The sequence below is a fragment of the Suncus etruscus genome, chromosome 4 (genome assembly GCF_024139225.1).
Source record: "Suncus etruscus isolate mSunEtr1 chromosome 4, mSunEtr1.pri.cur, whole genome shotgun sequence".
Lineage (NCBI taxonomy): Eukaryota > Metazoa > Chordata > Mammalia > Eulipotyphla > Soricidae > Suncus > Suncus etruscus.
Window position 1 is genome coordinate 19,281,249 of NC_064851.1, and position 24,461 is coordinate 19,305,709.

The following is a 24,461-nucleotide window of genomic DNA, read 5'->3' on the forward strand; positions in this document are numbered from 1 at the left end:
TGTGGATTTAGTGCTGTGTCTCCCTTATAAGAGCCTTTGACCAGCAGTTCTTGACCAAAGCGATCCAAGCATAGGTTATAATGATGGTGATGGTGAAGATGCATATAATTATTAAGGAGGTGAAAGGGTCCAAGAGAGGCATAGCTTGAACCATTCCCCAAAGGTTTCAATCTAGAGAGGAGGGAACACAAGGAAGCCACTGAAATGGCCAAGAAAAACTCCCTTCCTCTCTTCCTTGGGCCTTTGGGGTACCTTCTCTGCCCAAGGTTGGGGCTCAACAGCCAAATCTGCCCTTATCCAGCTGTGCTGGGTTAAGAGACAGTCTAGCCTTGTGGCTGGAAGTGAGTCAGCACTGAAGAATGATCCCCTGGGTGAGACAGGCACTACCAACCCAGCCCCTGAATGCTAAAGGGAATCAGTGATCTTGTTTATGGGCAAGCAATATGCAGGTCTTAGAATATTCCTCCAAAGTTCTTGTTGCAGCTCCTTAAAGGAACTCTTGAACATTGTCCCTTCCCTCCTAACCCCCAAATTGGGCATGCAGAGGAGGGGGTGGTGAGAGCTTGGTAAGAAATGGAACCTCTGTGGGTTGTGATTTTGTGGTATTGGGCTTTTGGTAACAGACAGAGGAAGTGCAGCTAGAAAACCTGCTCTGAACCTGCCCTAGGATTCTTCACTGACACGACCTCCCAATTGGTTCCCCTCCTACTCCCCTCTGAGAGAGTTGAGAGAACCTTGGGTTCCCTGGTTCTAGGCCACATGGAACCTTGGGTTTCTGACACAGATCCAGTGGCCCCAGGTGACCTAATTGGGTCATTCCCCTCTGTAGACTCAGACTGACAGGTTCACTCCCAAATGAAGCCTCTTTCTGATCTTCCTTGTCCCCTGCCTGGGCTTAATTCCACAACACCTAGTAGAAGTATGTAAGGGTTTCCTGACATCCTTGCAATGTCTGAACAACTTCCCTCAGAAGACCAAGACCAAGACCAGGCCAAGGCCAAGACCAGGCCAAAAGCCACCTCTCTGCTAGAGTCCCAGTGTCCAGAGGGGGAAAGGGCAGTGGTGCTAACCCTGGGCTAGGCATGCTGTGCCAGCTTCACCCCACACCTATGCTGGGGCACCCACAGGAACCAGATCCCAAATGGCATCCTCCTTTGAGTGCTGGGGTGCTCTGTTGAAGGTAAGCTTGGATCTTGGGGCTTTCAGGGACACAGACACCAAGACAGGCTGTGACTGGAAAAGGATGGCAGGCTGGCTGGGGGGGGGGGGGGAGAACAGTGGGCAGGCTCCAGGGAGCATGCTAGGTCCCTAACCACTGGTGAAGGCTGGCTACAAGGATGAGAATGGGCTCCTTCCTCAGCCTCCTGAGATTCCAAAATGGAGAGAGGGTAGAGGCTGGGAGACGCAGGTCAGAAAGGTGGCAGGGACTCAGGCTGGGGCAAGTCCGCCCACGTCCTAATAGGCCTGGCCAGTTTCTACAGGCAGGAGTCCCAGCACGGCAGAATGTTCTCCAAGCTTCATGCGGCGCTGTGTGGACAAGCTCACATTTTTGGCCAGATAGTCAACAGCAGCTAGAAAAGAAAAAAAAGAGAAACTCCTAGAAATCATGATTCTTTTAGCTTCTTTAGTTTCTTTCATACAAACACAGGCATCCATTTATCTGTCATGTATCGTCCATCCATTTATCCATCATTTATCAATTTACTAATTCACTGCTTCTCCAGCTATGCATCCATATGCACAGACACACATGTGTGCATGAACCATTCCACCATCTAACCATTAATTTATCCATTTATCCAGTTATGAGAGCTATGAGATCACTTATTCACCCTCTATCTGCCCACCCATTCATCCACTCATTTTTTATTCATCTATCTGTACACTCCATGTCCATTCATCCATATGTCCATTTATCCAGTTTCATGAAGCTCTTTCACCTTCTCCCCAACCAGTCATCAATATTTATACAACATCAATAATTTATCCAATTTATCCTGAGTTCTTCAGGCAGGACAGAAGTCATATAAATATATAGTTGAATCGAAAGATTAGTTCTGCTTTCCAATAAACCCTTTCAATCTCCTTAGAGTGGGGAAATCTAGTGAATTCCCTGTGATATAGATATCAATGAGGGTAGAATCCTTTTCTGAACCAGCTCCTGTATAGTCTAAGAGCCCTTTCTCAAAAACCAAAATGACTTTGGTAGGGATGTTACTTGTTCCTGCAGAAAGATCCAGGCCCTGACATGCAGGTGGCTGAGACCTTCAGTCCTCTTAGTTCTGATAACCCAGAGAAAAGGGTTTGTGAGGGTATATACTTGTGCATGAAGAGAGAAAACAGGACTCCCAAAAAAGTTCATAATGGGCACTCAGAGAGCACCTGCAAACCACACATGTGTGTAAACAGGATTTACTGACATGAAGAACACTATGAGAATGTCTGTATGTGCATAAGCAGCTGTGCACAGGTGAGCCCCACTGCAGCCAGGTAAACAGGAGCATTATGTGCATGAGAGAACTACTGAGTGTATGCTTTCCTATTCCAAATCCATTGTACTCATTGTCCTAGCTGCTCGCCAGAGCAATTGCAGCAATTGGCCTGACCAATGCTTTGACTGGCATGTTACCAAGTCCTCTTGAGACTCCAAGAAGTTATTTCTTTAGCTGTTATGTTGTGGCCAATGCACACCTTCCCATCTGCAGCCCTGCAGGGATGCAGAGGTGAGAGGAAACTGAGAGTTGTAGGAGGAATCTGAGCTAATGCTTTCTCACCTGCCTTCTGCAGCAGGTGATTCCAGAATTGGGGCCAGCTGTGGAGGGCAGGTAAAGGGGAACAGGAGAAGATAGAGAGCAGAGCTGTGGAGGCCTGTAACTGTAACCCTGGGGATTCACAGATAGTTTTAAACCTTCAGCTGTGAACTCCTGTGTAGGCCTGATGCCCCAACTTACCCACCCAAGTCTTAGGTCTTTCTCTGAAAGAAAAAAACAGGGTAAGAGGAGTGGTTGAGTTGAGCAGTGCCTGAGAAACCATATTAAAGGGGCTTAGTATGCTCAAGACCTGCCCAGGGCTCAAGACATCGTCCCAATAGACCTGGGATTATTAAATAAATGTGACCTAGGAGAGGGACACGAAGTAAAGAACTATTTGTAGTTCATGCAGCTGTGGCAGCCGAGTCCACTACAGGTCTGTCTCCTCTGAAAAAGGAATGGAAAGAACAAACTGCAGCTTCTACCACTGTCATGAGGACAGAGTGAAAGAACGCAAATTCTTTCTTAAAGGATGTGTATTGCCCTGAGATCTTTTATGAATATCTGGCCCTGGTGCCCCTCTACTTCTTAGCTCTACAGACTGAACCCCAGGGTCTACAGTTACCCAACCAGCTGGACTCCCAAGACTAAGGGCCAAGGGAGTGGTGGCCTGACTTCGGGGGTTGGTGGGTAAGTAGGAGAAGCTCCCATCTCTAGTCTTGGGGGGACCCTGTAGCATTGGCTACACTATCTCTGTCGCTTGGAGCAACTCTGTTTAGGAGGAGAGGAGATGGGGGCCATGCCTGGCAATGCTCAAGGATTGTTTTGTGCTCTCAGCTTGGGGACTATATATAGAGGGGCTCAGAGGACCATGCAGTGCTGGAGATGGAATCAGAACTACACTTCCATTTTTGTTTTGTTTTGTTTTTGTTTTTGTTTTGGGGCCATACCCAGTGTGCTCAGGGATTACTCTTGGCTCTATGCTCAGAAATCACAATTGGCAGGCTCGGGGGACCATATGGGAATTGAACCTGGGTCTGTCCTGTGTAGGTTGCGTGCAAGACAAGACAAACCCCCTACCATTGTGCTGTGTCTCCAGCCCATGCACTTCTTTTTTTTTGGATACCCCGTGATGCTCAGGGGTTGCTCCTGGCTATGCGCTCAGAAATCACTCCTGGCTTGGGGGACCATTTGGGATGCTGGGGATTGAATCAAGGTCCATCCTGGATCAGCCGCATGCAAGGCAAACACCCTACCACTGCTCTATTGCTCCGGTCCCTTGCACTTTCATTCTTTTTTTTTTTATTTTTTTTATTTTTGGGCCACACCCGGCGATGCTCAGGGGTTACACCTGGCTGTCTGCTCAGAAATAGCTCCTGGCAGGCACAGGGGACCATATGGGACACCGGGATTCGAACCAACCACCTTTGGTCCTGAATCGGCTGCTTGCATGGCAAACACCACTATGCTATCTCTCTGGGCCCGCACTTTGATTCTTGGTTTTTTTTTGTTTTTGTTTTTGTTTTTTGGGCCACACCTGGCAGTGCTCAGGGGTTACTCCTGGCTGTCTGCTCAGAAATAGCTCCTGGCAGGCACGGGGGACCATATGGGACACCGGGATTCGAACCAACCACCTTTGGTCCTGAATCGGCTGCTTGCAAGGCAAACACCGCTATGCTATCTCTCTGGGCCCGCACTTTCATTCTTTTTTTTTTTTTTTGTGGTTTTTGGGTCACACCCGGCAGTGCTCAGGGGTTTTTCCTGGCTCCGTGCTCAGAAATTGCTCCTGGCAGGCACAGGGGACCATATGGGACGCCGGGATTCGAACCGATGACCTTCTGCATGAAAGGCAAATGCCTTACCTCCATGCTATCTCTCCGGCCCCCGCACTTTCATTCTTAACTGCACTCAGCATTGGCTCCATGAGGAAGCCTCACTGTCAGAGAGGCCAGGAAAAGGAGGGCTGACCTTGATTGAGAACTTGCTTGATGCCTGTTCCAAGGACTTTCAGCAAGATCTTCTCTCATGCTCACAGCTCTATGGGTCTCCAGGGAATGTCCTCCCATTTGAGAGAGAGAAAATAGATGCCCTACCCTGGGAGATGTTCTTGCTGGAAAAAGCCAACAGTGCCAGACGGCAACCCCAGACTGCTTAGGCCAGCTTATTTATTTATTTATTTATTTTGTTTTTTTTTGGGTCACATCTGGCAGCGCTGAGGGGTTACTCCTGGCTCTATGCTCAGAACTCACTCCTGGTAGGCTCAGGGGACGGCATAGGGCACCGGGGTTCGAACCACTGTCCTTCTGCATGCAAGGCAAATGCCCTAACTCCATGCTATCTCTCCGGCCCCTTAGGCCAGCTTTTAAGCACCCCTATGAACTCCACCCCCCCCCAGTTGCCTTCTATACAGTGAGCCCCTTGAAGGGGTAGAGCACTTTAAATTATCAGAGGCACAGACTAACCCAACTCCGGCACAGGCTTCCGGGTCTACTTCAGGCAGTGCCGGGAATTGTGCTACTGGATCCAAGTCAGGCAACATTTCTGAAGTCATAAAAGGCTCTTCTGACCCAGGCCCCCTCATTCTGCATCTTGCCAGGCACTGATGCCAACCTTCTGGTTCTTCCTGTGAGTAGGCTGGAACGGCGAACCTCCAGATGTTCACGGTGGCTCGACTTGATCCCCTTATCTAGCACAAACTGCTGGCTGCCAGCAGCTCCAACTATTCTTCCAGCAGCCCCAAGGCTTGAGATTTGGGGGATTCCCATTTTACTAAGGTGGAAATTGAGGCTCCTAAAGATTGTGTGCCCAGAGTCACACACAGCATAGGAACAGAAGGAGCCTAATTCTGTCCTGCTGGCATCTCTGCCCACTGTCTCCGCTTTGAGCCCCTCCTGGTTGCTGGCCACAGCCTCGCACACAGGCAAAGCATTCCTAGTCCTCTCTGTCAAGGAGGGAGGTGAGGAAGCCCCAAGGAGTCCAACTTTTCTGACAACATGACCCACTTCCAGGACACCCACAGAACTGCCATGCTGACCTCTCTCTGGGGTCAAGCCTGGGCCAGCAGGGCAAGGCTATGGTATTTCTCACTATGGTCTCTGTCATTGGCCCTCCCTGTCCTTCTGTCTCTCCATGTCTCCCCTCTTCTGCCTTGCACCCGTGCCTGGGCCCTCAACATCTCAAATTAGATTAATCGGGAGTTGGCAGGAGCTGTAGCAGCGATGCCAACCAGTAAACAAATCTCAGCCGTCAGCGTCTCGTCAGCCTGTAGCCCCAGAGGAGGACCCTTCTAGACACAAATTCTTATTAGACTTGTCAGATCTATTAAAATTCTTTTCACACTTCTGCGTTCTATCAGCCCCATCATTAGTACGGCCCTGGCCTCTGGGAACACCAGGGCCATATTAATCTGCCTTGGGCTCCGTCCCTTCTGCCCGCCCTTCCCCTCCAGGGAAAGGAGAGACAGACAGACAGACAGAGAGGGAAAAGAAGGCATGACAGTGTCCCTGGGAAGACAGAGGCCACAGAGAGGAACTGAACTCTCCTGTTCCCTGCTCTGGCTAGTTGGCTAACTGGTCATCCCAGGAGGGCAGGAAAAAAGGATGGCCAGGGGGCGGGGCCAGGAATGGAGGCGGGGTCAGATTTGGGCCAGATTGGGGTTGTATGCAGCTGGGGTCTCAAAACTGGAGCATCTCCAGCAAACCCATTCTATGGGCTCCCACTTCTTCGTGTGCCCAGCAAGGATCTATTGGGTGCCACAAGGATAAAAGGCATCACAGGTACTCAACAAATCGCCATTTCTCTTGCTCTCTGTCCTTTTTGTATTTAATCCCTTTTATGCACAGATCAGTGAAAAGTTAAGAAACTCTGCCCCTGTGCATGAGTGTCTGTGACCGTGAGGTCACACACAGGTGGGGTGCATTGTGTTACCAGGCATCTTCAGATGGTCTGGGCCTTGGCTCAAAGAGATTCTGTCATTCACTGACTCAGTCCCAGCCCTTCTGAATCTCAGCTTCGGTATCTATAATCTAGACAATAAATATCTATCTTGGGTGGGAGTTGGTATTTTTTGTTTGTTTGGTTTTGGTTTTTGGTTTTGAGGCCACACCCGGCAGCACTCAGGGGTTACTCCTGGCTATCTGCTCAGAAATAGCAGGCATGGGGGACCATATGGGTCACTGGGATTCGAACCAACCATGTTAGGTCCTGCTTGCAAGGCAAATACCACTGTGCTATCTCTCTGGCCCCTTGTTTGTTTGTTTTTGATGAAATGAGGGACAAGCCTTTTGCTCAATGTCTGGTCAGCTAAGCTCAACACACAAGCCAGATGTGATCCAATGATAGGTGAGCTTGGGCCTAGCCAAGGGGCTGAAGACATCTTTGACTCTTGTTCATGGACTGCAGGAGCTCAGTCATAGATGTGCTCCTCCAAATTCCAGTAGGAGGGACAGAAAGTCAATGGGACATATGTCCTGGGCTATCTCTGAACCTCAAAGGGACAAGAAAAAAACCTTGAACTGATTTGAATCTAACCCATGAGACTCCATTTTGCAGATAACTTGCCCACACAAATGGGTGACAGAAGATCCTGCCTACTTCCAGTGAAGGCCTAGGTGGCTGAGGCTAAGGTGAGATCTGTGCTGGGGTCTCCTGGGAGTGTGCTGGAGAAGGAAGCCTAGTAGGAGTTCTAAGCTGTGCCAGAAGTCTGGGGAGAGGGGTCAAGTGATAGAGGCTAGTAAGAAGAGTAAAGGAGAGGATGGTGGCTCTGGAGTGGGCAGGAGAAGGAGGAAATGTCTCTGGCCGGTCTGCCTGAGCAAACAGGAAACAAACACTCCTTTCTCGCCTCCTGGGCCTTTTCTCTTTTGATCCCCCTCTCCTGTGCTGCCCCTGTGCTGACTTTGGGGTTAATTTTATTTCCGACTTAGGCAGGCGCCCCTGGCGTGGGGCACGGTGCTTTGGGTGTGACTAACGCCTGCCCCAGGCCCGGGCTGCTGCCGGCCGGCACTGGATCTACTCTAAATTCTTTATCAAGAGCATGTGTGTCCTGCTCCACACTAGGGAACACGGACTGGGGCAGAGGGTCACCCTGGGCCCCTCTGGAAACACTCCAGGGTCGCACGTGCGTCCACTCTCAGATATGCGAGTATACAGAATCTCTACCTCATGTGTCCATTGATCACAGCTCAGGCCCACATGCTGCACACAAATCTACACACACACACACACACACACACACACACACACACACACACAGTATGCATGAAGCACACCCAAAACACACTTATAGTTATGCTCCATCACTTGGGGACACTGAGTTCCCATTTGTTCATGTGCACACATCCTACATATCTGTTTGATGACAGGTGTGAGCACACAGACCCCCACTTGGCCACATGTACCCCACATGTCTATTTAACATATATGTGCATGTGTTACAGCTACATGTACTCAGATGACCAATGTCAGGCACCTCATGCTAAGAATCATATGCACAATACACACATGAGCATGCCCACCACACAGTCACACACATACCTGCACGCAAGGAGAGGCGTGCCCACAAATGGGGCTGACATGCAACACATGTGTGAAAGGTAGCCTAGCCCATGGGTCCACATTTATACGCACACATGTGAGCACGCTCATAGCCAGGGATGGGGTCATAACACAGCTGGAGAGTGAGGCCAGCCCAGCTGGCCTTCATTTAGCCGTGGAGGCCACGCGGTGTGAGGAGGAGAAGGTTAGTGAGGGGGCAGGAAGTAAGGATCAGGGAGGCCAGCCCAGAGCCCAGAAGCAGGCAGGAGAGGATGCCCTTGGGCTGAGAGGTCTTGCCCTCTGGCCACACGCCCTTCTGATTAGTTTGACACCAGCAGGTGAGGTTGTACTGGGAGGTGTGGCAGGAGGGGAGCCCAGTGACTCCAGGTTCCTGTGCTGCCCAGCTGGATTGATGCTGGACTGGATTGTGGCTGCCTAGCTGGAGGCACAAGCCAGGCCTGCCTACTGCAGCTTTGGTGTGAGAGGGGCTGTCTCCATTTCCAAGTAAAGAGTTATGGAGAGGGAGACTGGGGTAGATACCTGGAGTGGGCATCTAAGCTAAGCTCAAAGTTTAGGAAAACAAAAGCTGATGGTATGGGGTGGGAGGGGCTCAATAAGCAGCAAGGTGCAGGTTTTCTGGCCTTGGCACACTCCCACTGCAGCACCAGTTACCAGTGGGGATGGACCACTGAAACGTGGAAGCATGCTAATGGTAGGCAACGAAAATTTTAAAAAATTGAAATCTGGGCCCAGAGAGATAGTATAGAAGTTAAGGCACTTGTTTTATACATGGCAGGCCCTGGTTCGATCCCTGACACCACTTGTAGTCCCCAGGCACTAGCAGAAGTGACCTCTCAGCATTGAGTCAGGAATGAGCCCTGAGCATCAAGTCGTAAATGAGCCCCTAAAACAAAAACAAAAAATAACCTGAAATTCCATTGAGTTTAGAAACTGGAAGGCTAGTCAGTGTATTTAAAATAAATGTGAAGTAGGAATCAATTACATCAGTTGTAAATTTTTATGAGATTTCAATATAGACCAAATTATCTCCAATGAAAACTTAATGGGCTGGTAAATAAATGATAAGTTAGTGACTAAATTAAAAAAAATAAAAATAAAAGGGATGATTTCAATTATATATTAAAAGATTATAAAAATTTTATTAATAGGTTTCTATGGATTTTCCTTTTTTTTTTTTTTTTTTTTTTTTTGGTTTTTGGGCCATACCCGGTGATGCTCAGAGATTACTCCTGGCTATAAGCTCAGAAGTCACTCCTGGCTTGGGGGACCATATGGGACGCCGAGGGATCGAACCGTGGTCCATCCTAGGCTAGCACTGGCAAGGCAGACACCTTACCTCTAGCGCCACTGCGCCAGCCCCTTCTATGGATTTTCTATTGAAACAATCACATTTTGAATATGTTGGGTTAAATACAATGGTTAATATTTAGTAAAAATAATCCCACATGTTTCTTCTTATGCTTTAAAAAGTGACTTCTAAGGGTAGAGAGATAGCATGGAGGTAAGATGTTTGCCTTTCTTTTTTTGTGTGTGTGTATGTGGATTTTGGGTCACACCTGGCAGTGCTCAGGGGTCATTCCTGGCTCCAGGCTCAGAAATTGCTCCTGGTAGGCACGAGGGACCATATGGGATGCCAGGATTTGAACCGATGACCTCCTGCATGAAAGGCAAATGCCTTACCTCCATGCTATCTCTCTGGCCCAGGCGTTTGCCTTTCATGCAGAAGGTCATTGGTTCAAATCCCGGCATCCCATATGGTCCCCCGTGCCTGCTGGGAGCGATTTCTGAGCATGGAGCCAGGAGTAACTCCTGAGCACTGCTGGGTGTGACCCAAAACCAAAAAAAAAAAAAAAATTGGATTCTAGGGCCAAAAGGATAACACAGAGGCACTGGGGTTGCCTTGCACAGGAACAGCCCCAGTTTTATCCCTGGTACCACATATGGATGGTCCCCTGAGCTTGCCAGGAATAATCCCTGAACACAAAGCCAGAGGTAAACCCTAAGCACTGCCAAGTGTGCCCCCTCCAAAGCAAACAACAACAAAAAATTAAAATGTGGCTACTAGAAAATAAAACTGGGGGAGGTAAAACTGGCAGAGGGAATCAGCCAGGAAATCCTCTGTTGGTACTTAGGGGTTATATTGGCTCAGTGCTTGGGGGAATATCCCCAGCAATGCTCAGGGGTTCAAACTCAGGTTTCCTTCATGCAAAGTCTGTATTCCTGCCTCTTGAGCTGCCTCCAGAGCCTGCTGCTAGAGAATTTTTTTGTTTGTTTTTTGTTTATTTGTTTGTTTCGGTGCCACACAGGATTACTCCTGGCTCTGCGCTCAGGCTTCATTCCAGACGGTGCTCAAGGGATCATGTGGGATGTCAGGGATAGACCCGGTTCAGCTCTCAAGCAAGGCAAATGCCCTCCCCAACGAGCTATCACTCCAGGCCCCCTTCTAGAGAATTTTAAATAACATTGGTGATTGACATATTTCTTGCAGGTCAATGCCAGCTTTGAGGCAATCAAACATGCAGGGGACTAGTTCAGCATCCTCTGAAGGCAACATTTCCTCCTGTTGAACCTCAAAATCTTTATCCGTGCAAAGGACCTCCCTACCCAATATGAAATTTTGGCTCTTCCAACAGGAAACTCTTGGAGAAGAGCAGGGAGAGAGAGGCACTGGACACTCACTCTGGCCATACTGGCTGTACTGGTAGCCAGCCACGGGGTCCACGCTGTAGCCGGTGGTGCTGTAGGTGGGCGGGCAATAGGACTGGGAGGTGGGCAGGCTGTCTCCCGGCTTGATGGAGTCAGCCCGCTGGCTGCAGCTGGCTGAGATGGAGGTGGCCGAGTCCAGGCCGCTGTGCAGCGGGGAGATGGAGAAGTCGGCCTGCGGCTGCGGTGGCACAGCACTGGGGTTGCTGAGAATGCTCATCACCTGCAGGGGAAAGAGAGTTAGTGCCAGTGGAAGCTGTGGGCAGGGCAAGGGTGCAAAGCCCCAACACAAGTCACTGCCCCGTGGCCACGCCTGGCAAGTCCTGGGCAGCCTTTCTGGAGATGTTCAGCGCTGCCCAGTGTGTCTGCCTCTGTGGGAGAGACCATGAGTAGCTGTTTTCTCCTTACTAAGTCCTGACCCATAGGGTCTCCCGGTACGAGCTGGAGGTTTCAGGGCCTTGTTCAATCCTCTATCTCTGCACTCAACTCTTGTTGAATGCATGAATAGCTAATGTTTCTCCCATTGAACAGGGAATTGTGCCTCTCCATCATACTGGTACAGGTCTCTTGTCAAATAGAAGTTAGAGCATCTATTGGCATCATACATCCCTGCCTGCTTGCCCTCCCATCTCTCCTTGTCCTGAGTTATGCATGCTATGGGTGTTGAACTTTGCCTCTCCAGCATGAATATACCTAGCTAATGCTTTCAACCATTGCCCCTGCCTCCCTTCCCAGTACCTTTCCTGATTTTGCCAGTTCCCAGATGACTTGCCATCAGTGCCAGCCAACTGGGATGCCCAAGAGAAGGCTTATCTTCAGAAACCGAGCTTAGTCCTGGTTCTTTTTTTTTTTTTACGATTTATTTTATTTTATTTTATTTAAACACCTTGATTACATACATGATTGTGTTTGGGTTTCAGTCATGTAAAGAACACCACCCATCACCAGTGCAACATTCCCATCACCAATGTCCCAAATCTCCCTCCTCCCCACCCGACCCCCTAGTCCTGGTTCTTATTCTCTTATCTCTTGATTAAGAGTAAGAGGTCTTATCTCTTATTCAATTAATGAGCACTGGCCCCAGGTCTCCCTCAGAACAGACATCAGAGGAGGAAGAGCTACAACCTCTGAGGAACCTCTGGATCCCAGCCCTTAGGACAGAGGAAGTGTTTGGATTTGGTGGAAGAGGCAGCTAACAACAGCCTGACCAAATATGAAATGATGAGTGTGTGAGAGCTGCAGCTCAGGTCAGTTGGTCCAGCCATCCAAGAGAGTATGGGACTATATGTGTGTGGGCAGCATTGTCCCTCAGGGTGAGAGCATGACCACTCAGGCAAGAGGAGGGAGAGGCAGGCCCTGGGAAACCTTGTGATCTTCAGGAAATTCTTCCCTTCTGTGAGGTAGTGCCAAGGGGCCAGCCTTGATGAAAACCTTCCAGGGCACTGCTAAAAAAGTAGGCTTCAATGCCTAGCAGGTGCTCTGATTCTTCAGAGACCTCTCAGGAGAGGACTGAGTGGGCATCGAAGCTCGAAAGTTATTGCCAACTCAGTATCATTAAAATCCTCTACCCACCCTATTTATATTTTTTAGGCCACATGTCTAGTGGTTGGAGGCTACTTCCAGCATAATGCTTATAAGACTGGGTGATGCCAAAGATCAAAGCTGGGACTCTCATCTGCAAAGCACTGGTACTTCAGCCCACTGTCCCCTTCTGACTTGATCTTGCTGGGGGGTACTATAGCATGGCCAAAGGCATTGATGGGGCATCCTCTGGAAAGGAGAGGCACTGAGCTCCTCCACTTTCTGTGAAGCTGTGGCCTTCCTTGCCTATTGGACCCCCTCCACTTTTGGGAAAAGGGGATTATGATGATCCCTCACCCTGGGGTGACAGAGAGTGTGAGGTGGTCATTTACCAGGATGGACACATGCTAAGCACTCAGGAAGCAGAGCTGTTAGATACTCTCACTCTTCTCCTTCTTCCTCCTCCTTGACATGAAATTCCATGACTAACCCAATCTCATTCCTGCAGAGGACCTGGGGCAGGTCTGGGGTGCCCATGTATGTAATGGTAAGGCTGATCTCAAGGATGGCTGTGACTTCACTGGTCTAGAATGGAGTCCAGGGCTGAACCCGCTTGACTGATACCATCAGGATTGACACTCAAGGGTATGTTTTAGGCATAGGACCCTTTGGAGGGGTCAGCAGTGTTGGCACCCTTAGCAGCTTTTAGTGAGAGCTACATAATAGGGTTCTGCACCCCTAAGGCTGGCTCCCCATAGATACCACTCAGCCCTGGAGGTGATCCTTTCTCTGCCTTGCCCTTGCCCTCCCAGACACAGAGGAAGTGAGCTGGTTGGGAACCAGGTCTCCCTGCAGCTTCGGGGTTGAATTGCTGGGACATCAGTGTGGGCTGCAGTGCAAGGGCAGGGACACTGGGACTGGTTCTCTGTTGGAACCAGAAGGTGAACATGTGGCAGCAAAGAGGGGATTGCTATGACCAAAGTGCTGTCTTGGGGAACTGAGATCTCTTAAACTTGAGGACACCCTGTGATGATAGGGGGCCACTTAGAAGACTGATGTGGCAGCCAGAGGACCCCTAAGTTGATCAACTGGGATCTATCCTGGCATCCCATATGGCCCATCAGGAGTGATCCATGAGCCCTGAATACTACTTGGTTGCCCCCAAAACCAAAAAACAGAAAGACCCCAGAAAGGGGTGGTATGTAAGAATGGCCCACAGGCTCAGTGGGGCTCACTTCCCTATGGTCACAGTAAACCAGGGATCTAACAGGCCAGAAACCCAATTATTTTCCAATTCCTTCCAGCCTAGACTCACCATCTAAAATAAAATTTCCTATCTCCCAGCATCTTTCCTCCAAGTCCTGGTCTCCCTTTAGGAGAAAGGACAAAGGATTTTGGAGCAAGGTAGGTCCCTTCCTACAGAAAGCTATGACGGACAAGAAGGGCCAACTCTGGGGAGCCCCTGGTATGAGCCTGACTTCCTACACATCACCAAGACACTAAGCACAGAAGCCCATGGAGATGGGGGCGAGGGCTGGGCAAGGATGAATAAATGTGTAGGTTCTAATCCTCATCCTGCAGACAGAGCCCTAGAGAGACCCTCCCCACCATCCTGTGGATGCCCCACCACAGGGAAAAGGACACAGGCTCCTTGGCATCCAATCTTCCAGCCAGCCCGTCTCCTCCCTCCCCTTCCTCCCAGCAATTCCAAACCAGCTGCTGCGGTTTCCTGAAGACATTTGGGGATAATGGTGGGCAGGAAAGAGGTGTGGGGGGGAGAGATGTTGGCCACACCTGGCTATGCCCAAGGGCTACTCCTGGATGGTGCTTGATGATTATTCCCAGCAGTGCTCAGGAGACCAGGCAGTGCCAGGGATCAAACCCAAGCCTCTTGGATGCAAAGCCTGTGCTCGAGTCTTTTGATCTGCCTCTCTAGTCCTTCTAAAGACATCCTTCATTCACCCATTTTATCATTAACAAACACATCCTTGAGGATCATTCCAAGCCAGGCTGCCAACAGGGACTCTGATGTTTGTGAGGGCTGTTTCACCCAAACATACAGTCATCCTGCTGACACAGCTTGCCGCACACCATGACTCCAGAAAACCCTGTTGAATACATGCCGACTTCTGGTGATTTATGGAGCCCTTTTTGACTAGCAGATCCTGAACCCAGTCCCAGGTATACTTCATTGAACACAGTTGCTGGTGTTCATCAGTCTCTTGAAGGAGGCCAACTACCAAGAAGAGAATAGGTTTATCATATACCTACTAATGCTGATAAATGTTATCAGGGGGAGTAAAGAATAAGAGAGGTAGTTGGAACATCTAATAAGACCTCCCCCAAATCCATGATACCTTGAAAGATTCGAAATAATGGCCCTGGGACTGGAGCGACTGGGGTGCACCTGGGATCAATCCCCAGTATCCCAGATGGTCCCCGAAGCACTACCAGGAGTGAATCCTGAGTGCAGAGCCAGGAGTCACTCCTGCACATTGCCAGATATGGTTTAAAAACAAACAGGGGCTGGAGAGGGTAAGACGTTTTCCATGCATGCAGAAGGATGGTGGTTCGAATCCCAGCATCCCATATAGTCCCCTGAGCCTGCCGGGGGCGATTTCTGAGCCTAGAGCCAAGCTGCCGGGTGTGACCCAAAACCCAAAAATAAACAAACAATCAAACAAACAGGGGCCAGAGAGATAACACAGCAGTAGGACATTTGCCTTGCCAACCATGGGAGGGACACGGTTCAATTCCCTGCAACCCATATGGTCCCCAGTTTGCCAGGAGGCAATTTCTGAATGCAGAGCCAGGAGTAGCCCCTGAGTGCCACTGGGTGTCCGCTGGGTGTGGCCCAAAAACCAATCAACAATCGATTAATAAATAAAGATAAGAAACAAAAACAAAGAATAGCAATAGCGCTAGAAAGATACATTACATGAGTTTTCCGGCTACAGAATCAGCTTATGCAAAGACCCTGAGGTAGGAACATATTCAGCAGGTTCAGATAACAGTGAGAGGTCAATGAGTCGAGTAACAGTCTCAGGAGTAGCCAAGGCCTCCTGCACCATTGTCAGAGGGGCTGTGTGGTGCCTGGCACTTTTGAGGGGTTTGCTGGGCCTTGAACCCTGTGTCATTCAGCTCAGAAACTGCTCAGGTCTAAGGCTTTCCTGAAAGGGGATTTCTTTCAGTGTTATTTGCCTGGCAACATAAAATCAAACCCATATCTGTGATCAATCAGTATGAATGGGAATATACAGGAACCTCTCATTTATTCCTCTAGCCCCTGCAGGCTTCTTTGGGGGTGATCAAAGGATGTTCTGTTCCCCTCGGTCTTCTCTCTCCTCCCTTTCCCGGCACAGCAACATCTTAGAAATAAGGCAGAACCCAACTGCAGAGAGAGAAGAAAGGAGTTCGGCCTTTGCAAGCCCACGGGCTGTTCCATTTCCTATCTGCAGATGGGGAAACTGAGGAAGGCTGGGGAAAAGGCAGGTCCAGGATCAATCAACTAATGAGCGGCACACACACACACACATACACACACACACACACACACACACACACACACACACACACACACACACACACACACACACACCTTGCTGGGCTCTTTCTCACAACAGTCTGTGCTGGAGGGGATGGAGAGAGGGGCCTTCAGCAGCAACCCTAGTGCAGGGCTTTGCTGGCCCCGGACCCCTGGAGTCTTTCTTTGCTGGTGGAAGCAGGAAGCAATTGCCCTTAGCAAGGGGCCCAGCTGAGGCCCAGGGCCTGCAAACTTTTGAACTTGAGGAAGTCCTGGTCTGATGCGGTAATCTCCCCCCCTCAAGAATGCCTAGGCCTCTCCCCTGGTGGGTTTTACTTCTTTCCCGGTGACCTTGCTTTCGCTAATGTATTACTTCTTGGTATGTTACCGTTACTAACTCAAAATCAATACCGACCTCCACATCTGTAAGGGTTTATCTGAAGGCAAATCTTGGGCTGTCCGTCAGGCTGACTGACAGCCATCCCTTCCTCTCCCCCACCCCACACCCGCAGTGGCCCTGCCCGCCCCCAACCCCTCCCTCCCTCTCTCTCTCTTCCTCTCTCTCTTCTTCTCTCTCTCTCTTCCTCTCTCTCTCTGTCTCTCTCTCTGTGTCTCTGTCTCTCTGTCTCTGTCTCTCTGTCTCTGTCTCTCTCTCTCTCTCTCTCTCTCTCTCTCTCTCTCTCTCTCTCTCTCTCTCTCTCTCTCTCTCTCTCTCTCTCTCTCTCTCTCTCTCTGTGTGTGTGTCTCTGTCTCTCTGTCTCTCTCTCTCTGCTCTAAATCAGTCCCAGCCTCCACCAGCCTAAATCAATAAGGGGCCCTGGCCTCACCCCCTCTTCCGCTGCGGGGGAGAGGCTTTCAGGTTTTGGTGGGGGAGATGGGGGCTGTGGTAGCCCCTGTGCCAGTCCCACTTCCACATCCTCTGCTCACAGCCCCCTCCCCCGGGACACTCCAGCAAGCTCCCCGACTTTAAAAGAAGGGGGTGGGAGAAATGTAATTAATTCCCTCCGTGCCTGAGCTGGCCCTGAGGGCCTGGGGCTGAGGAGGCTGAGCTGCAAGAGCTGCACCTTCTGTGATAACCGAACGTGGCTTTGGGAGCGAGGCTGCAATTAGGAGGGACGCTCAGTCATCGGGTGCTGCCGGCCTCTGTGGCAGGGCTGAGTGGGCGGCCAGGTGGGGGCAAACGCAGCACTCGGTGGGGGAAGGATGTGGGACCTCAAGTTGGGCCAGGAGCCAAGTAGCCAGGCCTTACCAGGCCCAATACAGATTGGTCAAGTCCACTCAAGTCACAACTCCAGTGTTTCTGGACTTGCCCCAGTGTTTCTCATCAGGGAGGACTCTGAAGGACTTGCTAATTTTTAGCCCTGAAGGTGGGGACATTTGCATTCACCGCCAAGCTCTGCCATGAGCCTGCAACCACTTCTTTGAGTCTGGGCTTTGGGTTTTCTTCTCTGTATAATGGGTATGAAGCTAAGTGTCACCCCGCCTGGAAAACTTTGAATGCTCAAGTAAGTGGGAGGAGCAGGCTTTGTTCTTGGGACATGCAAGATCTCCCCTCCCACTTAAGCATTCCACAGAGCCTGGCCTAAGTTAGTAAGGATGGCCTGAAGGCAGACTCAGGGGCTCCCTTCCCTTCCCAAGCAAGGGCTGTGTCTTTTCCCTCTTCTACTCTATGGAGCTGGCATACCAGGAGTGCTTGTGGCAGTGGGAGGAAGACGCAGTGCCAAGAACTCAGGAGACCCTCTCCCCCTTATCCACAAAAGCACATGGAGAAGTTGGGTCTGCCCTGGGAAGGAGTCCAGTCACTCCACCCTGACCTGATCTGGCTCCATAGTTAGAAATGGGACAACAAAGGGCCCAGAGACCTGGTAGCACATCTGTGATGTGTTCAGAACACACCTTGCAGCTGCTTCCATCCCATGTCCAAGGAAGGCACAAGGATCCAGAAAGAGAAGTTGCCAACACCTCTTGGCTGTAGTACCAAATAGGTTTCCACCCAAATCCCAGGAAACCCTCTCAGTTGCATGGTGTGTGTGTATGTGTGTCCCCATGTCCATCAGAACTCTTGCTGCTGAGCCACATCCCTGGTCTCTGCTTCTCATAGACTCCCCAGATACACATCTAGGCTCACACTCACTGGCAAGCACAACAGAGATGCACAAAGTTGGGAGGAACCTTGGGGGTGACCTTTGGGGAACAAATGGAGAAACTGAGGTTCTAGGAGCAGGGCAGCAGTCTGCACTTGGAAGAGCATCATCACCCCCATGATAACAGTGCAGGCTGTCCTGAGCCCACAGGCATCCCCAAGTCCTTACCTGAGAACCGAGAATGCTTTTAGCTGCAAACCCAGCTCCACCCCCAGCCCTGGTCCCTTCTCTTATCCAGGCATCACCTTGTCTTGGACAGAGGTGAGGGTACAGTTCGTGAAGGGGAGAGAAGGCATGATGCAGCTAGCAGGGAGCAGAATGCAATGTTCCAGCACCAAGAACTCTCCAGGGGCCAAGAACTGTAGGGGGGGGGGGGGATAATCTGGCACTTGCCCTGGACCTGGAGCCCATGGGGACAGGTTGAGAGTGGGGAGAAGGAGTAGGAGGACCTCGCTGAATCAACAACCCCCACCATACACCCACATTGCAAACAAACTCTCCCCTCATGCCCTTTGTGTCCTCACACTCCTGGTTGTCTGCTCGCAAGCATTCCTGTGCTTTCCTCCTATGTCCCCCAGACACCCAGACACACATCACACAAACACCCACTGCTTCATGCTGGGATTAGTACTAGCGAGAAATCACCCACCCTGCAGCCCCCTGCCCATTTTCTCTCTCTCCCTCCCGTTTGGTTCTGCGCTAAGAGGATCTGGGCCCCCTCCCTTCTCCCTGCCCGCTGTGGACAGCAGTAATGGGCTTCGGGTGCTGACTTTGAGCTTCCAAACAAGATTTCCTGCGGGTGTCCTGTTCCCCTCTTCTGCTTTCCATCTTTCTGCTTATGGCCTTTCTTCCCCGCCTCTCCCACCATCTACATCTCCCTTTGCAGGAGATGGGGTGCCTACAGTGGGTGGGGGGAGGATAACAATAACCTTTAACCCTTGACTCTTGAGCCCCTCTGTTATCACTGTCTTCCTCTGATTTTACTAAGCCCGGCTGCTATAGTTTTAACTGCACTAACTCAGCACCTTACATGTTTCAAAGCATTTCCCTGATATAGATTCATAACTAATTGCACTCTCAAGCATGGTTGCTTTCTTCTTTACTTTTGAATTTTGGGTCATACTTTGCAGTGCTTGGGAGCTATCCCTGACTCTGTGTTTAGGGTTACTCCTGGCAGTGTTCATGGGAAAATAGTGCTACTAGGGGAAAAACTGGGACAGACGCATGTGAGACCTTCAGCTCCATGTTTTAATGGGAAAATGGAGGAAGTGTAGAGACTCCTCCTTTCCCAGAATCTTTTTAGGGATTGGTAACTATGAGAGAAGAATCCTTGACCTCTGAGTTCCTATCCAAAACCTGAGCCCTGCACTTGGCTGTGGTCTTTATATGTCATGGATAAGTCTGGTCATGAGAGGTAGAGAGGGAGAGAGGCGGGGGTAGAGAAAATATATGTGTACATGAGAGAAATATAAGTATTTGTGATATACCCCCCAAGTACTGTGCGTACACGTCTGAATTTTGTGTATGTCCTACAGCATGCCTGTGTGATTTCTGTGCATGTTTGAGCACTATGTATATGAAGATTACACATTTATATGGGCATGCATTTTAGGGGGAGGACACGTATCTTGTCTGACCCTCTAGCTGATCTCACAGGAGATTTGGGGTTGACTTATGTCTCTGGCTAAGGATAGGGATGGAGTGAAACTCCTCCCAACCTCTATCAAGTAACTTTATCTTATATGCAGGACTTTAACAAACCAGAACCCCAAAGGCTCAAGAGAAATGCTCTGTTGAATTGGAGAAAAGAGGAGCTGAACAAAATCTCTGCAGAGAAGGGGTATACCTAGGACTCTGCCAAGATCCTCTCACTGTGTGGAGGGAGAGACCTCAACAAGCTGAGCCCCAAAGGTTAGATGTCTTGGGTTTGCACTCACCCAGAGAAAACTTTCAGCCCTACAATGGTCCAATCTTCTATCTTAGGCACAGACTGATCTGGACCCTGAACTTGGCTAGGAGCTGCTTGAGTGGCCAAAGGTTCTGTCCTCTATTCCCAGTGCCTGGCTCATAGTAGGCAGACAACTGATAGTAAGTGAATAAACTCATCCACAAATAAATGAATGAATGAATGGTCTAATATGTTTATCCTCAGCCTGTCACAGAGTGATTCAATGAAAGAAAAGGTTTTGTGGCAGACCCACCAACCCCTCAACAAATCTCAGGGGAAATTGTACTAAAACCACTATCTAAAATGGAATGATGGGCCTCTATTCATTGTCTAAATCTCTCTCTCTCTCTTTCTCTCTCTCTCTCACTCACTCACTCACTCTCTCTCACACACACATATTTCGAGTCTTACAACTTTGGTCTACAACTTTCAAAATATCTGGAAGCATCTAGAAATGACTAAAAGCATTGCGGGGAGGATGATCAAAAGCATTGGAGAGATGGGCCGGAGAGATAGCATGGAGGTAAAGCGTTTGCCTTTCATGCAGGCGGTCATCTGTTCGAATCCCGGCGTCCCATATGGTCCCCCGTGCCTGCCAGGAGCAATTTCTGAGCCTGGAGCCAGGAATAACCCCTGAGCACTGCCAGGTGTGACCCAAAAACCAAAAAAAAAAAAAAAAAAAAAAAAAAAAGCATTGGAGAGAGAGGCAGGCTTTGGTCTCCCTCTTCCTGAGCAGACCCTGCTTTGGCCCAAGTCTGAAGGTATCCATTCCAGGAGAGGCCCACGAGCTCCTGGGACTCTGTCAGAGGCCCTCTCTGATGAGGTGATAATGGCTGACTGGGGATTAGAGCGACTCTGAGCAGCGTGGCTGAGGTTGGGGAAGGAAGGGACCGATCGCTGGAAAAGATATGACTATTTAAAGATAATGATTGCATAAATTTAATTAGCACACTTTCACGCGGCAAATGGCCGTTTTGTAATTAATGTATCTGGCCTTACTAAGCATGAAAGATCCCATCTCCTCCCCCTCCCTGCCGCTCCCCCTCCTCTGCGGCCCTAATGAAAGACAGAGAGCAAGTGACAGAAACAGTTTGTCAGCGGCTCCAGGTGTCAGGGTCCTAATTGGCTGAGCTGAGGGCAGAGGGGAAGGTGGGGGGGGGGGCTGACAGAGGGCGGTGGGGGGGTTTCTTTTTGACTCAGGTCCCAGCCCAGGATGGAGGAAGAAGATAGAGATGCCTGTGCTCTTGCTCTCTCCCCCACCCCAGCCCATTTGATCTGGAAGGGGGGGGCAACTCCCCCTCTTGGTAATTGCTGGAGATGAGGACACAGATTGGCAATGGCAGGGACTGAGTGGTGGCAGGGAGGCCTCGTTAGTACCTGGGCAGACAAGCTGGCACATATCACAATGTGTTAAGGGCTCAAAGCCATGATAACTCAGCTTGCCCCCTCCAAAGGGCAAAGTCCCAGTAGTGGAATAAAAGAATGAATGAGTGTTTTTCTATTTCTTTGTCTATAAAACGGTCATTAACAGTGACCAAGAGTGCAAGTGTCTCCGTTTTTTTCCTCAAGAGAAAAGAGGATTCAAGTCTTCAACTATTATGTTATATTATATTACTATGATTGTAACCTTCCATTCCTGAGTACCATGATCCTACCTCCCACTACTAAGCACTGATTAGGTGACAAGCACCTACCATGCACAGGTAGTACAATCATTCATATTTCATCTTTCTGAGTTTAGAACACACACAGCCATCCACACACCTTGCTACGGCTGTAGTAACAGCTAGGTAACTCACTTTTAGGTAGCGTTAATGACTGAGGCTTTCAGATTAGGACCATAAAAGCATCAGTATCATATCATTTTGCATCAATGCAATATGGGTATGAACTGTTCTATGTTACCGATAAGAAAACAGAAGCTTTGGGAAACTCAAGCGCTCGAGTTACAACAATATTAAGTATGGTGGGCTGGGCTCTGGGCTCAGAAAGTATAACACTATGAGCTCATTGTTCTAGTACAGAAGGTAGGCCACTTGCCCTATACATGGCCAACTCAGGATGGATCTCTATATGGTGTGATCCCTTAGAGTCCCCCAAGCACTACTGGGGGTGATTCCTGATTATAGAGTCAGGAGTAACCCCTGAGAATTACTGGGTGTGGTCTACAAAAAATAATAAAGAAAGGAAATAAAAATAAAAATAAAATGAAGTGGTTTCTCCGTCTACCATCTACTGCAAGGCCCTGCAGCATGACCTGTGCAGTATCTTTACATTCCTCTCAGAAGCCCTATACTTGCAGAAAGGCTAAGAGACTTGAGTGGGACCATACAAAGACATTTTGGTGGAATGGGTCCAGCCATCAATTGTGTTAATGACCTCCAAAGTTAGAGCTGGCTGGTTTTCTTGTAGGGTAACTAGGTAATGGGATTCAGAGGGTTTCAGCTGCCATGCCCAGCCCTTGGTGGAGTATTGCCCGCCATCTCACTCTCTGTCAGTCACCCTCCACATCTTCACCATAGCCTCTGCCACAGCCCACAGCCCAGTTTTCTCCTAGAAAGCCAAGCAGGGAGGCCATAAGCCAGCTGAAGCCGAGTGGAGCAGGGCCCAGGCACCCCTCTCCAGAACCGAATTCAATTTTGAAGCTTAATGAGCTTGCTGAGGAGCAGGGCGAGCTGGCGGACGCCACTCCTTGCCGGCTGGGTGGTTCCGGCCCGGCCACCTTGCATGCAGTGGCCCAAGCAGGGAGAACCCAGGGCTCTGCTGAGAATGGCGGGGGCATGAGCGAGTGAAAAATGTCAGAGCAAATTGCTCTTGACAGCGTTAATATCTGCACCTCATAGCAATAATTACATGTAAATAAATAGCAAAATCACACTCAGCTGGAGGCAGCTTGGGGAGGACAGACGCTGTGAAGGACCAGCTGGGGACCCGGGATGCCCTGCACCAGCCTTTTCTCTCCTTCTCGAGTCTCTGCCCTGCTGCTCCCCCAAAGCCCCATTCCTGCTATAGCACAGAGTAGGGACCTCAAGATCCTGGACAGGCATCTAAAACACTCAAAAAAAGAAAAACAACTTGCCCCCTCCATGTTCTCATCTCATAGGGAAAGGAACAGTTGGATCCCATACCCTGTACCCTGGCAGACTCTTTCTTTCTTCCCTTCATAAGTATCTTCTTCCTCTCCTGGCCTCTGCAGGCAGAAGCCTCTGAAAGCCAGATTCTCTGCTCCATCCCAGACCCATGGATTGTGGCCACCCTCCTGGTTGCTTTGACCTCAACACATACATTCCCACTTCTGGTCCTTCTCCTGTCCTCCTCTTTCTATGATTTTACCACTCTGACTGCACAGGTCTAATGTCTAATAACTTTTGCCTTCCTACTCAGTTCTAATATCCAGGACATTGTATGACAACATTAGGTGCCACACAAAGTCAGAAAAAAAGACAAGGTGCAACCTTGAAGTCCATTTGACCAATGCTTGTTAATTATGACCAACAAATATAGTTCAAGAATTCAAGACAAGGGGCCAGAGAGATAGTACAGCTGGTAGGGTGCTAGCCTTGTACAGTATGCAGAAGACTTGAATTTAATCCCTAGCATCCCACATGGTCTTCCAAGCACCACAAGCAATAATTCCTGAGTGCAGAGCCAAGAGTAAGCCCTTGGCATTACTGAATAGGCCCAAAATTAAAAAAAAAAAATCAAGACCAGCATACATTCGAAAGACAATACAAGGAGGAAGAAAGGAAGGAATAGGAGGAAGAAAGGAAGGAAGGAATAGAAATATGGCAGAAGGAAGAAATGGAGGGAGAGAAAAAGGAAGGAAGAAAGGAAGGGAAGAGAGAAGAAGAGGGAGGAAGGAAGGGAGGAATGGAGGAAGCAAATGAGGGAGGGAAGGAAAGAAGAAAAGAAAAGGCACCTGCAGGTAGAAGGAGGAGAAGCTTCTGTTCAGGAAAGTGACAATCACACTTTAAACCCAGATACAAGAGTGTCTGGATTTAATTGATGAGAGAGGTTCCCATTCTTCCCTCTCTAAATGAACTCAGGGGCCTTTCCCCCTGTGACTCAGTACCCTCTTTCCTTCTTTTTACATAGTAGAGAGTGGCCTTTAGTTACGATGCCCCTGTCCCTGAGAGGCACAGAGGACCCTTCAGCAACTTCACAGCCCATCACAGGGCAGTGAACGAAGGCTCCATTCTTCACAAAACAAATATTTTCTCCCGAGCAACCCCGCTTCCCGCACCTTCTTGTTTAGCTCACCGACTAATCCACTTATCGAGGATAAAGCGCCCGTGAATCCCCATTTGATAAAGGCAGCC

At 49.6% G+C, this 24,461-nt stretch overlaps 1 protein-coding gene across 2 annotated transcripts in view; it reads right to left on the reverse strand.

Moving 5' to 3' along the window:
• Window positions 1-1,455: 1,455 nt before the first annotated feature.
• Window positions 1,456-24,461, reverse strand: part of PAX7 (paired box 7) — a 114,376-nt gene continuing 91,370 nt past the window's right edge. For both annotated transcript variants that reach the window (XM_049772043.1, XM_049772042.1), the window contains exons 8-9: window positions 10,983-11,229; window positions 1,456-1,571 (exon numbers count right to left, since the gene is read on the reverse strand). In XM_049772043.1, the coding sequence (XP_049628000.1) occupies window positions 1,456-1,571; window positions 10,983-11,229 (363 nt within the window). The remainder of the gene's footprint in view (window positions 1,572-10,982; window positions 11,230-24,461) is intronic.